The following is an 18,296-nucleotide window of genomic DNA, read 5'->3' on the forward strand; positions in this document are numbered from 1 at the left end:
CTTACTCCTTCACTGACCATTTCAGGGCTTAATGAGGCTGCCTTAGCATGTACCTCCTCATGTACTGCTGAAGAGTTACTGGTGGTGGCCAACGGCGTGGTTGGTCTTTCAATTGGTACCCCATCCTTTGTTTCACTACCTTTGATTGGAATATTCGCATGCTTTGATTCGCTTTTCGTTTCTGTTTCTGTCTCAACTGTTAGTGGTAAAACAACAGCACTACTTGTAGTGTATACATGACTTTTCTCTAGCTCAATGTCAAGATTTATTTCGTCGGCTAAATCGGGCGTCAATTTTTCCAACTTGATATCTGTTATTGAAATGTCATCTATGGATGATGAAGCCATGCTATCTTTTGAGTCTTCGTCAGGTACGTGAAGTGGTGTAGCAGCTGGATTTTGAGCTGTCGCCTTTAATAGCGTCAAAGACGAACTACGAGTCAATGCGTTCGTTTGAGTATTACCACGTTTACGCTTTGACTCTGTTGTAGTACTACCACTTGCGCTGGAAGTTGTTGATGTGGTCGGTGATGGTGACGGTGAAGCATTCTTTGAGTGACGAGTGGCACGTGTGCTTGGAGAATATTGCAGGTTTGTTTGCTGAGGTTTGCGCACACTCCAACGGCTACGACTACGCGTCACACTGGAGTTTGAGCCTGCGATGCTCGCTTCTGTTGCGGATTCATCGCTTTCGATGGGCTCTGATTTTATTTTCAATGTGTCAATGTCATTATTACTGCTAACCGAATGACTCGGAGGTGGCAACTCATCTTCCGTAGCTTCGGAATCATCTTTGGGCTCGATTTTAATAGATTTGCCAACAGGTGTTTCTGTTACTACTGTGGTTTCCTCATCGCCACGTTTGCGCTTTGACACTGGCTCACTTAATGAAAACGAGTTTTTCTTACCGGCTGTCGAACGACGCGGACGAGTCGATACTGTGGAAATGGGAGGTGTTTCAGGACGTTGTGTGTTTGTCTGTCGGTTGCGAGTTACTCTTGTGTTTGCTGCCAATTCTTGTGCCATAGACTTTCTAGTCATTCTATTTGTTGTTGTTGTAGTTATTGAAGCACTTACAAGCACATTTGGCGTGACACTATCTTTTAGGGAGGTGCTTTCCACTTCGCCTTCATCTAGATTTTTTTCATCAGTAGCTCCTTTGACGTCCTTAGTTGTCTTATCAGTTTCATTGCTTTCTGCAGTATTTTCTTCCTTTGCTTTATCCTTTTCGGCACCTGCTTTTATTTCCCTGCACTCCTTCAATGACTTTCGGCCTTTTATTTGATTTAAACGCCGCACAGCACTACCATCTTCACTCTCACTATTTGTCAATTCAGCATCACAAGCTTCATTGCTGCGCGATTCCTTTCCTTTACCGCCTGACGGTGTTGGAGATATAATGAATAGCGGTGAATTTCTTGTTATGCGTTTTGGTTCACTACTGGCGCGTTTGATATCTGTTTTTAAAGTTTCCGTGTTGGGAGATGAATCCAACGCTTCGTTCATTTCAACATCATCACAAGCGTTAGAGGATACATTCGAACCCATTTCTGTTTTAGTATTAGCGCTTGTACTGGCTGTGACTGGAGGAGCTTTTGGTGTCCCTTTCGGATCTGATTTTGAAGTTGATGATGATGTTTGTGGTGCTGTTGCAGCCGTTGTCGCAGCTGCAGGCACCGATTTGCGTGTCGACATCTTATTTTTTCTAATAGTGCAATGTTGCGACAAAGCTTAATCTTAATGTCTTTGCAATAATTGTAACAATTATGATGTGTGCAATTTATTTATGTTGTTATTTTTTTGGCTGTGAGCGAGAAAAAGCTCTCGCCCCAAAAATTTACTCCCTTTTTACAGGAGCTCAATTTCCGCATTGAGTTTGTAAGCTGAAAAGAAATAAGAAAGTTTAATTTAGTTTAGGACTAATAGCTTCAAAATTTGTAGATAAATAATTCTCTTATGAAAATAAAAAATAATAATTTAACTCAAAAACACTTGCAACTTCCATTAATAGCATTGTACCACATTATTGAACTTTTTTAGCATCAGTACACACACACACTCATACCTCTATAACAATCAACAAGTTGGTTAAGGTTAGTCCTTTGCGTCAAGCACTATAAGCATGCACAGCTGGAAACAACAGCGTACAAAGGTAAAATACATCAAGTGCAAATTAACACTCATACATAAGTTTGTGTACTCCTTAAAACCGGTTATAAAGTTACATGTATAAGAATCACGTACATGTTAGGTCTATTTGATTTGTTACACAGCAATAAAGCAGCAAAAGTGAAGCTGTAGCTCAAATTATGTATCTGTTGGCAACAGGCGACCAATAAAGTTAGTAGCAATGTAAGTAAATACGCACGCGAAGACATTAACAAAAAAAAAACGATATGCATGTATGCTTACTATGTGTCATTTACATAGCCAAACTTTCATAAAAAAATTTCAAATACAGTTTCGCATATTACCAAAATTTCGTTAACAAAATTACTTAGCTGGGTCAAGAATATTGAGGTTGAACATAAAAAACATAACACAAGAACAACCACCGCAAGTGTTAAGTATAAAAATATTAACACACTAAATCTGAAATGAGTTGGGGTAAGTGGGATACTAATCATATTTATAAATTTACATCCCTTCCAATGTATTATATACAAACACTTGTTTGCTTGTGCATACATAGAGTCTTATTAGAAATTTCACTTTTCTATTTGCACTTCACTTCCATAAGCTAGGACAACGAGCTACAAATAAAATGTTAACACAGTACCGATATACTGGAAGGCGATAAACTCAATTAATGTATGAAATGTTAAAGTAAATGATAATTCGACATATATTATAACTACCTATATGCATATACATATATGTATGAGCGAATTTATACAGTTATATTACATTCAGAGTGTTATTGACGCATATTTTTTAAACGTAACACATAATGTTGCGTATACGCCGCCCTGCGAGTACAATTAAGAATTTGTTGTTTCTTTTGGGAATTAAAAAGGTTTTTATATAAAAAATACAGAAATATTAGAAGATATTAGTAAGATTTTTGCCATGTGCTGTAAAATTTTACTTCTGACATTCTTGATTTTTTAACCCATAAACATATGTATTATTATCTACTGTTAAACAAATAAATTTAAAAAATTAATTAATTAAAAATATAAACAAATTAATTAAAAAACAAAAAAAAATAAATTTAAAAAAATTAATTAATTAAAAAAATAAACAAATTAATAAAAAAAAATTAACAAATTAATTAAACAAAGAATAAACAATTAATAACTATTATTTTAAGGAAAACAAAAAAATTATATTACTACAATATGGTATAATCTACTAATATTGACAAAAAGTAAAAATATTCATCTTTTTAAACAGTAGTGTAAAATTGAATTTTTTGTTGTTTACGACATTTTATCGCTTACACAATACATAGTAATAATGTTTTCTAAAAAAACAATAATTCTTGAAAAAATATATTTCCATTACATATGTACGTTTATCCGACTCCTAAACAATCACAACAAATTAAAGCTATATTTTATCGTCTTAACGTTGCCATTGTCACATACAATAAGTAACCATTCATTTATAAGTTACTACAATCATATGCAAAACACACTACTCCATACATACGCACATAAACAAAACAACATGGGAGAATATTGTAACAGGCGTAAACGGGTGTGATAAATAAAAGGCTAGAGCATGCATGAAAAAACGCCATTTTCTTCCGATATTCGCCGGCGTAGTCGTTGTCATCATACTTTGCTCAAGGCAGCCGCAGCAGCAGCAACAGCTGTTCGCCGAAGTACGAATTTTCAATCGCTGGTTATGTTTTGGCTTCCGTCATTATCATATTCGGACTAAACATATACTAAACAAAGTGTATAATCGTTCATAACAAAAGAGAAAACAAAGCCGAAAAGCAGAGAAGAGGAAATATAGCAAAATCTAAAAACGGAAATTGCCGAACGTCACTTCATACATTTTTCTCCGCAGCCAACACTGCTGCCACTGTCATTCGTTGGCAGCTGCGACTTTGTGTACGCCATTTTTTCGTACCAGTTTCAATCTACTCTTCCAACCTCTGCTCTCTTTTATTCAACAGAAATGCATTTGATAATTTTCTTCGACTTTTGTCCTAGTGAAATTTTGAAACATACACAACTATACACGCTTGTACATTAAACTTAACACACTACACGTACGCCTCACAGCTTCATCTCCCATTTGCTATAGAGTTAATCAGAGTTTTCCTCGATATATTTCATGAATGACACTTTGTGCAACCAACGCTGCATTCAAATTAAATGACCAACCGATCCAAAACTCACTGAATAACAACGCTCAGCACAATATTTAAACGCACACACCAATGCTATTTAGCTGTTTTCTTGCAACGCTAGCTCGCGACGAGAAAGCCGAGGCCACACGAGCCGAACAACACTATGGAACACACGAATACGGTGTGCGAATTTCTGCTTTGACTTTTCGCAAAAACTAATGCAATTCAATTACCAATTTCACTCAAGTTTTCCACTTTCCAACCTATCACACTGCATTTCGTCGTACAATACACATTACAAATGAAACGTTTATCTTTTTCTCATCAGCGTATTGCGAGTGTTGGAACTTTATTTTTCTTCTCAACCTCTTTCTACACACGCACATCACACTAAATGCACACTCGTTGTACTGCCGCAAATACAGATAAATTGACAAACTTTAATATAATGAGAGAACGGCAAACGACAGACGGCGGATACGATATGGCAACTGAGCGCAAATAGAATGTGAAAAACAAAACGGAACAAACGAACGAAGAGCGCCGCAAAAACGGAATTAAAGAAATGACAAGCGTGCAGAGAGCGAGAGACCGCGAACCGCACGTGAGATCGCGACGCCGAAGTTAACGTTGACGTCAACGCCAAAGCAACCAACTATTCACGACTATTTGCCATTACAGAAATCAGACGTAACTATAGATAGCGGTGCTGTCACAGCCGACGGCAAAATTTTCCTGCCGACAAAAGCGCCGCTGTCGTCGTCGCTTAATACCTCGTTTGGTCAAGTTAACTTCGCTTCGCCGCCTTCATGTCGTGTGCGTTCGTATGTTCGTAGCTGTCGGGTTTGACTTTTCCTGTCTTCTGACTTCGTTAATATTTGTTTGGTTTGCGTTTGTTTCCTTACATTATTTCTTGTGTTTATTCTCAGCCACTGGCAGTTACTTATTGTTCATCTACACCGTGCCAGCGTCGTTGTTGTTATTCATCTCTATATATTTATTTACTGAGTACAATGTTTTTGTTACTTCGCGCGACATAGTCTGCAGGACTGCAACGACTACATTGATTATAACGACTGTAACGATTCCAATGACTGTATCGTTGGGGGTAGAAAATAAAACTAAACGCTTGCTACACCGCTCACTCGCTACAAGGCAAACGTTTGGCAAAGCAAAGCAAGGCAGCAACTGCCGAAATCTGCTGCCAGTACAACCATCGTCGCTCTCAATCACACTCGTCACGTTGCTCTTGCTACGTGTGTTTGTTGTTGTGTTCGTAAACAAATTCTCATTTTGATGCGCACATTTGCGCTCTGCTCTCTTCGTATTCATTGCAAACACAGCCAGCTGTTCGCTCGTTACCATCGACAACGAGACTTAAACGTCAGCGCCAATGAACGACGCTGGCAGCGCAGTCGTCGGTGGTTGAACGAAGCAAATGCAGACGTATGCATATAAGTATGTTTGTACATATTCGGCATTCACAGCAACAAGCAGCAGTGCAGCGCAGGAAAATGGCCGTTTGGCGTTGGGTGTGAATGCAATTGCATTTCGGGTGTACTTGTGCGTAAGTATACCAAAATTTGCTCCTTTAATGATATTACCGATGCACATGTCGTTCATGGGTGGGGTAATGTGTGTGTGGGCTTTTGCCTGCATATTACCCATGGAAGCATCTTTGTATGTAAATAAGTAAATATGTATGTATGTACATACATATGTATGTACTTATAAATAGTTGTGTACGATAATCTATGCAAAAGTAAGTATGTCAGGTTTCGGGAAAACTTATACATATTTATGTATGTAAGTATTTCCGTTTACAAATTCTTTGACTGAACTTAAATTAATGTTTCGTGTCTTCTACTCTCGTTAATATGTACATACATATGTGTGTATATACAAACATTCCAATTTTTAGAACTAAGACTAGTTTTCTACCACTATATCAGGTGCTCGTTCGATGTTCTGCGACAAAATGGTGGATTTCATTAGGTTTAAGCTGCACGCAAATGACGACTTATTCAGAGATTTACGTGAAAGTGCATAGTACATGTCTTAATAAGGGAATATTTATACCTTGGTAAGCTCATGGTGATGGCAATTATGTATATGCAAAAGTGAGGATAATGGGAGGAATTAAGTATTTTTAGAGCTTGTAGTAGTTGACTAAATGAATATTAATATATATATGTATATATATACAGTGGAACTTCTCTAACTCGAATCACCATAATTCACCAAAAAACTTCGAGTTAGAGATACTTCCGAGTTACAGAAGTTAATTTGTATGAATTTTGACTTCTATTGCCAATTCAATAGTTCGAATTATGGAGAACTTCGAGTTAGAGCAGTTCGAGTTATGGAAGTTTAACTGTATATACATACACAGTGGAACTTCTCTAACTCGAATCACCAAAATCCACAAAAAAACTTCGAGTTAGCGAGACTTTGAGTTATAGGATTTTCATTAAAACACAATTTTTTTCAAAAAGCTTGAAAATATAGAATTATACACAGTTCTATTTATTTACTACGCATAGAGTTTTATTTTCATACGTTAAAACATGTATTCTGCAATTTTGTTGGTTGCACTTTGCTATTATTGTCGCTTGACGTCTGTATCCTATGCCTTTGTTATATGATTTATGCAATCCATAAGTGTAATTCACATTCGCCTCCGTACGATATAGAGGGACTCTTTTAAAATTCTGCCTCAATAGTAAAATTTAAAATTTTGTATTATGCCCTGGTCGAAAAGTTCGATTTATCCAAGGAAATTTGTATGACATTTGACTTCTATTGCCATTTCAAGAGTTCGAGTTATAGAGAACTTCGAGTTAAGGAAGTTTCAGTTATGGAAAGAAATATGTATGAAATTTGATTTCTAAACGCTATTGCCAACTCAAAACTTCAAGTTATGAAAGTTCCACTGTATATATATACATATATCTTTCGTTGCTTCCACCAAGATGTCCTGCATTGAACACTTTCAAAGCTGGAGTGCTTTCGTCCATTCGTAGCCGCTGTCTTGTTATTCGCTGAACTAAAATGTCATGTGTCAATATGTCTGTCAATATTTTTGTCGTACTCGTACATCAGTCCATCCTCTGCAGTATTCGCAGCTTCTAATGTTCAAAGGACCATACATTTTCCGCAAAACCTTTCTCTCGAAAACTCCTAGTACCGTCTCATTGGATGTCAACATAGTCCACTCTTCTGCATCATAAAGCAGGAAAGCAGCGTTGCTGGTTCTAAGATATGCGAAATTACCTACAACTTCAATGTTATGACTGTCAACAATGACATGAGAGTCAAGTTGCAAATGTGCCGATTGTTTGTTTAATAGCAGAAGGTCGTTTACTACCAGACCCATTTGCTTCGCTTTCTTATCTAGTCTGGACAAAACATAACTAACTGCCTTCCCTAAATTAAAGGCGGCAGCGGCAAATGACTGTCAATAAATTCTCAAAACCTTACAATTTGTATGGCGCATACCGAAATAAAGCGTCGATGATGCAGAACGGTTGAAATTTTCTATTTTGACAGAGCGTTCCGAAGTAAAGTTGGCTGCGAAACACGAAGTTTCTTTGTACAATAAAATTTCACAACAACAATTCGAGTAAACATTTTGATATTTCACGTAAAGTTGCCGCTTTTATTTAGGGATGGCGCATCGACGTTAACACTGAGCAGTAAAAAACGTTCCGCCAACGCTTTTATTTAGGGAAGACAGTAACGGTGCGGTTTTTGCTTCCAATTATACGCTCAGTTTACATTGTGATATTTGTTTTGCAGTAATACTAAATTCAGCCATAGCGGCATATAGGCAGCTCCTTTTCGTGCTATCGAAAGCTGCTTTAAATCGGCGAAAATCATGGTAGATTTTCCAGATCCAAAGCTGCACTGATAAGGTCCAATCAGTTCTTTGACGGTGGGCTCTTTCGCACAATACGCTCTTACAGGATCTTATACGCGATATTGAGAAGGCTTAACCCACGGTAATTGGTGCAGATTTTGTTTATACATGAGTGTATATGTATGTGTATATACCGTAGAAATGATTGTAAGACGTCAACTTAATATCTGTGTCCGGCAAAAGAAGATACTATAGTAACAATTTAAATTGTACATATTTATTCCTACACTTAACAGTCCAATCGCATCCATCTGAGATGTTATCTCTGTAACCTAACTACAATAGCTGAAACACAGATTTATGTAGGAGGTGTTCAAAGCGCTTTGTCGATACATGAAGGCTTGGATCCATCTTCTGGGGTTTTTTGGCATTACAAAGGATTTCCCTTTGACGAACGAGCTAAAATAGAAAATTAAGTCCTTCTGTGGCACTGAAAGTTTACATGACAGCTATCTCTTGTGAATCGTTGGGTTCAAATTTAAATTGGCTTTTAAATAAAAATTCAAAACTTAGCCTTGTCAATAAAATTTTGTTTTATAACTCGGTTATAAAGCCGATTTGAATACCCACGGTAATTGGTGCAGATTTTTTTTATACATGAGTATAAATGTATGTATATATACCGTAGAAATGATTGTAAGACGTCAGCTTAATTTCTGTGAACGGTAAAAGAAGATACTATAGTAGCTATTTAAATTGTATATATGTATTTGCTAAAGCTAAAACGAGTATGTTGGGCATCCATATATGGTATCCAACTGTGGGGTACTACTTGTGCAACTAATATTTATCTTATACAGAGGTTCCAATCAAAGATTCATTGAGTAATCACGAGTTCACCATGGCATATTCGCAATGAAAATATCCATTAAGATCTTGGTATCCGTATGGTAAAGAAAGAATTAGAAGATAGCAAAAAGAAATATATGTATATCTAACTCCGAGACCTTATACCAACGCCTTCATACATTCCTGCAATCAAACACGGTTTAACAGAAGATATCTACCTACGTACTAAAACAGCACAATTACTTTCTTGTTGTTTAGCTTTAAATAGATTTAAGGTTTTAAAAGGCAGATACAACAAATAAAGAAATAACACCGCCTAAAGGCAACCAGTCCAATAACATTTACATATGTATGTAGCCTTGCTGTTTTCATCGATTTCGCTTTGACCAGCGCCTATTTAAGTCTTATCACGAATCACACACCTCAACTAGTAGACAGTTCTTTGGAAACTTGAAACTTAAATGTATAGAGAATACAAGACGGTCGATAGAAGACTCTCACATTAAACTACCTCTCTGAGCTTCGAATCAGTGTTTACTCACACGATCTTGCTTGCAGAGAAGAAACTATCAGAATTTGGCAAGACAATGAACTAAATAATATTGATTAGTGACACAATTCTTAAAGTCAAACATGAATGTGAACATATCATATATTAAAAATTAAATTTATTACCATTGTAAGAGTAGTAAAGTATATATAATATTTTGAGAACGATTGGTTGTTTGTAACACCCAAAACTAAACGAGTTAGATATAGAGTTATATATACCAAAGTGATCAGGGTGAAGAGTGGTGTTCAAATCCGTATGTCTATCTGTCCGTCCGTCCGTGCGTCTATCTGTGCAAGCTGTAACTTATGTAAAAATTAAGATATCCGAAAACCGAAAACACATAAAGTGCCATAACTAAGCCATAAATAAAGCTATGGAAATTACTATGAAGGGGCATATTTGGATGTATTTTTTTGGATAAGTGGGCGTGGCCCGCCCCCTACAAAGTTTTTTGTACATATGTCGTAAACTACTTAAGGTATATCAATCAAACTTTCTAAAATCGTTTCCTTTAGGTACTACCTTATACAGTCCAAAAATGGAGGATATCGGATTATAACCACTCCCACCTCCCATACAAAGGTATTGAAAATTACTAAACATGCTTTAATTCAGTAAGGGAAAACACCAGAAACCTTAAATTTCATTATAAAGAAGGTACAGAAGGGCTCCACCCAAATTGGTATACAAAATTTTAAATGGGTGTGGCTCCGCCCATTTATGGGTCAAAAACCATATCTTCGAAACTACTCGACCAATATCAATGAAGCTTGGTTTGTAATATTTTCCTTACATCCCAATGATATGTTGTGAAAATAGGCCAAATCGGTTCACAACCACGTCTACTTCCTATATACCAGAGCTTTGAAGCCGACCTGAATAGTTTACTTTACAATACATAAAGTTAGCATTAGTGAAGATATCGGAACAGAACTTTGCATAAATACTGCATTTATAGTGTGGTAGCCCCTTTCTAAAAATCGCCGAAATCGGACCATAGGTTTTCAAGACCTCATATATCAAACATGAGGACCTCGGTGCTTCTAACCTAATATTATGGTTTCCAACTTTCAATGGACTTTATACCATATATATGATGAATATGTGGCTCAATATGTGTATTATATAATATTAAATAAATAAATTGCGAGAGTATAAAATGTTCGGTCACAACCGAACTTAGCGCTTCCTTACAATTTTTTTTAATTTTTCACTTTTCCTTAAAAAAAGGTAATTTAAGAAGGATAAGGGAAACGTTTACAAAAAATCATACACTTCTAACATTACTGGGAAGGTGGAATATACAAAAGTATATACTTATTCTCCACTATAAAACATATATACATATGTTTGTATACGCGGTTGTCCTATGGTTGAATGAAGATGTAAAGTTGGTAACGAGACGGAGAAATTTTTTTTGATAGTTTGAGGAAACAAACTTAGGAACATCTGTCCAGTAGGTTAGGTTTAGTGGTTGTCTGTCGACAAACCTATGCCTTTGAAAGGCCTATTGTGACACCACCAGGATTGGAATCTGCATAGAAGGTGTGGTATAGTCTCTTCTTCTTTTATTTCTTTACAGCTTCTGCAGTAATTATTGTAAGTTGACTCCAGTCTGCTGACGTGTCTCCCAATCAGACAGTGACCTTTTATCACCCCTACTAGGGTTCTTATGTAATTCCTTTTGCATTTCAATAGTAGAGTACTCTTTATTGGTATCTAACTGTAAGGTGACATGGAGTTTGGCTAGTTTATCTGCTTTACAATTTCCAGGAATATCACTATGTACTGGAACCCATTAGGCGTTCTCTGCTTGGAAGACAATTTTTCTGAAAATACAGCCTCTCCCACTCGTTTGTCTAGTTTGGATTTGTATAGATACTTATCCCTTATCCATCTTTGTCCACATTTCCCTTATCCCACTCCTCCTTAGAGGGGAAGCCTATGTTTAGAGCCGAATTTAGATTCACTTCTAAAGTATTACGAAAGTCCGTGATATTTGGTAGAAACGGGAACTTGCAGTGTGTATTAGAATGTCTCTTGTTGCAAATGCTTAGTAGTAGTTTTTTACTTCATATGTTTTGTATATTATCAATGGTCATTATTAGATGAATTGTCAGCATTGAATGCATTTTTGGTATAAGATTGGTTTATCAATAAATTTACATTAAAAATTTAGTTTACAATAAACATCCTTTATTTTATTAAGTTATCTCACTTATTGTCTGAGTAATCTATAATATTAAATATCAATTACGTATATAAAGAAACAAAAAAACACGAGCGTCACCTAATTCTTCATTGCTTATGAAATTGAAGTCTTAAAATAAATCTTCAACAAGTAAGCAAATGCTAAGTTTGGGTGCGACCGAACATTTTATACTCTCGCAATTTATTGAGGTAATTTTATTAAGATAACACACAATTTGACCCATGTATTCGGCATAAAGTCCAATAGAATAACGAAAATCATCATATATGGTATATCAGGGCTGATGTAATTCGTAAACTGATTTCATTCATTTTCCCCACCAAGCTACACTATATCCAAGACTATATGCTCACTTAATTTTGCTAAGATATCTCACATATTAACCGATATATACAGAATAAAGCCCGCACATAATTAGGTATATGGGAGCTAGGGAACAGAGACACACAATTTGGAGAAAAAAATTTTCTCTGAATTAAATTAAAATGTCTGAAAGATTTGTCGATATTTTCGGTGAAAAATTACCTTAAGGCACTGAGTTTTTCATACTCGATATCCGGGGCATTGAAAAGTTATAGTCCGATTTCGACAATTGTGACAAAGTGATGCCACAGATCATATATGTACAGTATTTGTGTAAATTTTTTTTCGCTATCTTCAAACAGTCAGCGCACTCGCGTCTTGGCTCCCACGTCACTGTTGACAGTCATAACTTCGAAGTCGTAGATAATTTCGTATACCTGGGAACCAGTATCAACAACACCAACAATGTCAGCCTCGAAATCCAGCGCAGAATCACTCTTGCCAACAGGTGCTACTTTGGACTGAGTAGGCAATTGAACAGTAAAGTCCTCTATCGACGAACCAAAATCAAACTCTACAAATCGCTTATCATCCCGTCCAGCTTTATGGTGCAGAAGCTTGGACGATGTCAACATCAGATGAGACGACACTAGGAGTTTTCGAGATGAAAATTTTGCGCAAGATTTATGGTCCTCAGAACATTGGCAACAGCGAATACCGCAGACGATGGAACGATGAGCTGTACGAGTTATACGACGACATTGACATAGTACAGCGAATAAAAAGACAGCGGCTACGCTGGCTAGGTCATGTTGCCCGTATGGACGAAAACACTCCAGCCCTGAAAGTGTTCCATGCAGTACCCGCCGGAGGAAGCCGAGGAAGGGGAAGGCCTCCACTCCGTTGGAGGGACCAGGTGGAGAGGGACCTGGCTTCGCTTGGTATAACCAATTGGCGCCAAACTGCCAGAAGGAGGGATACGTGGTGCGCTGTTTTGGACTCTATCTTATCTCTCTTTTTCAGAATAGGAAATCATACATATGTATATACTTATGGTATATTAATATACATATATATTAAACGAATGCTATGAGATTGTTTTGAGGAGCATATTTAAATGATTGTTGGTGTCCACCTTGTTTTGTTTTGCTTATTATTAATTGTATTCCTCAAAAAACTGACAATACGTTAAGAGAAAAATTACTTTCCTTTGTAAATACTCATCATGTTGTCTTATTGCTTCGCAGCTAAAGGTAAATATAGACCCAATGACTATTGGACAAGCATAGGGAAACCATTAGGGGCCTGTTACACCTTCAATATTTATCGTGATATTTGGGTCGCGATTTATATTGAATATTGATGGATTGCGGGTGAATACTTCGAGACTGTTTTATATGACGCAAGTTCTGTTTTCACAAGAAAAAATATTTTAAAAATGTATATGCTTATTTTTTCGTACAATTTTTTATAAAATGTCGGAAGAAAACCGAAGAAAACATGCCTGGCTCTTGTTTTTGCTCCCACAGCAATTCATCATATGCATCCAATATTTGGACATTATCAAAAAAACCTTTGGCAGATGAGTTGCATAGCTCTGGCAAAGATTCAGCGGAAAATATTCTAATTCATTTTCGTTTTATTAGAATATAGTTGATTTTAAAATGTTGGCACTATTGTCTTTCACCAATTCGGACATTTAAATCACTAAATATACTACACCATCAATATTTATCACGCGATCCGAGATCTATTATATGGATTTCAAAATATTTAAATAGTTTGTTATATAGATCGTTATCCATCAATATTGCATGATGTACGTTTAAGAAATATCGCGATACAGGAAATATCACGATAAATACTGAACGTGTAGCAAGCCCCTTACTGGTTATTGCAACAATATTATATATAGAGTATAAAATAGCATGAGTGGGCTTGGAACATAACTTTGGATTCCTTTAATTACAAACATATTTCAGAAGTCACGCATACTACCATAACTCAAATTCACATTAAAACAAGTGAGAATGTTGTCACATGTTTCAAAATTGTTACCAAAAATAGATACAACGTGGTCTCACATGGACGAACTTTAAGAAAGCTTATAGGCGCCTGCTACATCTTCAATATTTATCGTGATATTTGGATCGCGATCCATATTGAAGATTGATGGATTGCTTCGAGACTGCTACATATTCAATATTTATTGCGTCAATATTTATACGAGTCGTGCTTACACAAGAAAGATTATTTAAAAATAGTATTTATTTAATTTTCGTACGTTTTTTATAAAATGTCTCTAGAAAACCGAAGAAAAGCGTGTTTGGCTATTATTATTGCCTTATCTTTGAAAAAAAAGTTAAAAGAAATTATTGGAGTAAACAATGGTTCCTAGATCGGGAAGAATTCACTCATTTAAGGGATTATATACAGTTAGACGGCCGAAAAAAAGTGAATTTTCCAGAAATTTTTCTGAGAAAACTTTTTAATTTATTGATCCAAAAATTTATACACATATTATGGTATCTTTTAACTGTATTTTAAGACTTAGTACTAGTAAAAATATTTATTTGAAAAAGAGCTACAGCTGATCTCCAGGAGCTCCTCTCAAAAAAGACGTTTTGCGGTGACCACTATATCTCGGAAATTAAAAAACCAAACAGATTTCATTAAAATAATGTTAAATTTAGTAATTAATCGAAGGAATAAGCAAAATAAATTTTTTTGACAAAATGGCGGTTTCAAAAAAAAAAAAAAATCGATTCTTCACCGAAATTTCGGCCTTAAATTGTTTATAAAAAAAATATTTATCGGAGAGAAAAAGTTTTCGATTAATTACTAAAAAATATATTTAAGAAGGTCGTGTTAAAATTTGAGACTAATAGGTCTAGCCGTTTTCGAGTAATGTTGGCCACCGACTTTGAAAACACCATTTTGAGAAAAATGCGTTTCCGCTCGGACCTTATACTTCCAAGCACTCTGAAACGCCTTTTCAAATTTGCTTGTAACTTTGAAAATATTCACCGGAACGATATGAAATTTTCTGTGTGTATTCTTAAATATATGTACATTAAGAAAATGAAATAAAAAAAATCGATTTTTTGAAAATTCTAACTGTATATAACCCCTTAAATTTAATGGACAGAATTATTCTATATAAAGAAATTACGGATTTTGAAAATTATTTCCGCATGTCCATTGACAATTTCGAATTCCTCCTGCAGTTAGTTGACCCATTTTTAAAAAAGCAAGACACCGTAATGAGGAAAACAATAACAGTAAGGGAAAAATTAGTACTTACTCTGCATTATTTCGCAACAGGAACGTAAGTATCTATAATTTACTTTTCATTTCCCACCTTGATTATTTTGTTGTAACTATTAGGTTGAGCTACAAAAGTATTACAGCCAAGTGAGGGTGTATATGAAAATATATCTCTTTCTGCTGAATTGTACCTATTAGGTAATACTTCGTATTGCACATTTTCATTAGAAGCATAGGGAAACCATTAGTGGTAAGCTCATAAAGGTAATATATTTACGTTAAGAGTTACCTACTGTTAAAAATTTAATTTTATAAAATTAAGATTATGAAATATTTCAATATGAGCATAAATATATATTTCAAAGTTCCCACCTGTTTGAAATTATTAAACGAAATTGAAGAGGTTTAAAAAATCATTTCACGCCTAGTTCAATTACAGTGGAACTTCCATAACTCAAACTTCTTTAACTCGAAGTTCTCCATAACTCGAACTCTTGAATTGGCAATCGATAGTCTCTATATTCGTATGGAGGCAAAGAAAAAATATGATATTACACTTATGGATTTCATAAATTATCCAACAAAGGCTTGTGATACAGACGTCATGTCAAGAGCCTAACAATAGCAAACTGCAAAAAAACAAAATTACAGAATACATGTTTTCATGTTTGTACATACAACTTTATGCGAAGTAAATAAATAAAAATGTGTATTTTGGAAAAATGTATGTTTTAATGGAAATGTCTATAACTCGAAGTATTTTTGTGGATTATAGTGATTCGAGAAGTTCCACTGTATATATATTTTTTTATCAAAGTTGATACGAATACAAACTAAGAATATATTTATCGAAGCCTCAATATCAAATGTTTATGAACTAAGATATCATGCAATTATAAGGCAGTAAAGTTGAATGAGATTGGCAGATTGTTTTACCAAATCCTGCATTTATATTTCAAATATTTTGTGAGGTTTCTCAGAGTTTATCGGGTATATTCGTGAGCTAATTTTTTTGATTAGAACCCAAATTCTCTATGAAATTATCAAGATGCCTATGCACTTTTGTGGGCAAGTCGTCCAGTCGTAATAACGCAAAACGGTCTAAGATCAAATCTAATGATGTTTTGACACCAAGATTTAAGCCTTGCAAATCCTTAATAATGTTACTGAAGACAAAACTTCGATGATGAAATACATTGGTTTTGTTGAAAATTGCTAATAAATAGTATTGGAAATTTGACAAATCTTAATTCATTCAAATTTCAAAATAAGAACTATCGTGACATCACGTGACTTCCAAATGTAAACAAACCTGACACCTCATCTTTCAAAATATAAACAAACTGAACTTCAAGTGACACTCCAAAACGTAAACAAACCTCACGTGGCCGTTCAAAATGGTTAAGTTTAATGAACTTTTATTGAAGTTTGTTTACATTTTGGCCAAATGACCTTTGGTCTGGATTTGTTTGCATTTAGGTCGAGGTCAATGACAGGATTTTGTTTGGATGTGATCAATGGCCTTTTGATAGAGTGTGTTTACAGTTCAGGTCCGTTGAAATTTTGAAGTTACAAAAAGTCACATAAAGTTAAATTCGTTTCCATTTCGACAGGTCATGTAGGGTCAGGATTGTTTATATATTTAACAGGGCAGATTTGTTTACATTGTGTGGGTTCAAGTGGGGTCCATTTTTATATTATCAGGTGAAGTCAGATTTTTTACGTTTTGATAAGCAACGTGAGGTCAAAATCAAATGTTTCAAATCTACAGTTTACAATTAGATGGATTAAGTGGATACAGGTTTTTTTTCTTTATGAACGATCAATTTTATTTTAATTTTGTGTAAAGTGAGGTGAAGTTTGTTAACATTTTGAGATGTCAGGTTTGTTTACAATTTGAGGACTAACGTGAGGAACGGCTTTTTTACATATTTAGTGGTCACGTGAAGTAATTTCTTCTTTGGATTTTCAGGTGATAAGTTCATGTTTATTTTGAACGAACGATGTGGAGAAGTTGGTTTATATTTTAAAGGATCTCGTAAAGTAAAGAATGTTTACATTTTGAGATGTCAGGTGGTCATATTTATTTGTCAGGTGAACTCAGGTTTTTCTATATTTTAAGGGTCCGTTGAGAGCAGGTTTATTTATTAAACTATTTTCTTTATTCTGGATTTTTATTTGCCGAATATATCGGTTTTTGCGTGAGATAATCTAATAAAAACGTGAATAAATATTTTCGCAACTCTTTGCCTAAAATAGATGTCTGGGTTTTGGCCTAGCTTCAGTGTACCCAATTTTCCAATAGGCGAGACATTTTTTTGTATTCTAAGGTCTTTGATTGTTCCTCTTATCTAAAGTGATCCACATTGGAGTTTAACTTTTCAAAACATGTCCAAGTAATATATATTATATTAAAACCAATTATTAATGATTTTTTTCTGACATTCTCACATTCATATATGTATGCATATATAGTACAACTTGTATGCATAAAAGCTTAAATGTCTATACTATCTTGATAGAGTGAGGGACTTGTGCGTTCCATATATGGGAAAACAATGAGGTTGAATAGTTTGTTGGTAACTCATGAATATTTTTTACACTCGCTTTTATGAAAAAAGTATATAATTTCTTAAAAAAACAAGTAAGGAAGGGCTAAGTTCGGGTGTAACCGAACATTTTATACTCTCGCAATTTATTTATTTAACTTTATATTATATAATACACAATTTGACCCACATTTTCGTCATATATATTGTATAAAGTCCATTGAAAGTTGGAAACCATAATATTAGGTTAGAAGCACCAAGGTCCTCGTGTTCGATATATGGGGCCTTAAAAACCTATGGTCCGATTTCGGCGATTTTTAGAATGGGGCTGCCACACTATTAACATAGTATTTGTGCAAAGTTCTGCACCGATATCTTCACTAGTGCTTACTTTATATA

The 18,296-nt window shown here is 35.1% G+C and overlaps 1 protein-coding gene across 6 annotated transcripts in view; it reads right to left on the bottom strand.

The window, feature by feature from the left end:
• Positions 1-18,296, bottom strand: part of LOC105218954 (serine-rich adhesin for platelets) — a 75,139-nt gene that overhangs the window by 8,843 nt on the left and 48,000 nt on the right. The window contains exons 1-2 of one of the 6 annotated variants that reach the window (XM_054230558.1): positions 5,211-5,430; positions 1-1,882 (exon numbers count right to left, since the gene is read on the bottom strand). The exon at positions 1-1,882 is cut by the window's left edge and continues 1,261 nt beyond it. In XM_054230558.1, the coding sequence (XP_054086533.1) occupies positions 1-1,694 (1,694 nt within the window). In that variant the 5' untranslated portion in view covers positions 1,695-1,882; positions 5,211-5,430. The other 5 variants (XM_011194846.3, XM_054230556.1, XM_029044678.2 and 2 more) reach the window with 5 other exon arrangements.

Source organism: Zeugodacus cucurbitae, chromosome 5 (assembly GCF_028554725.1).
Source record: "Zeugodacus cucurbitae isolate PBARC_wt_2022May chromosome 5, idZeuCucr1.2, whole genome shotgun sequence".
NCBI classification, from domain to species: Eukaryota; Metazoa; Arthropoda; class Insecta; order Diptera; family Tephritidae; genus Zeugodacus; species Zeugodacus cucurbitae.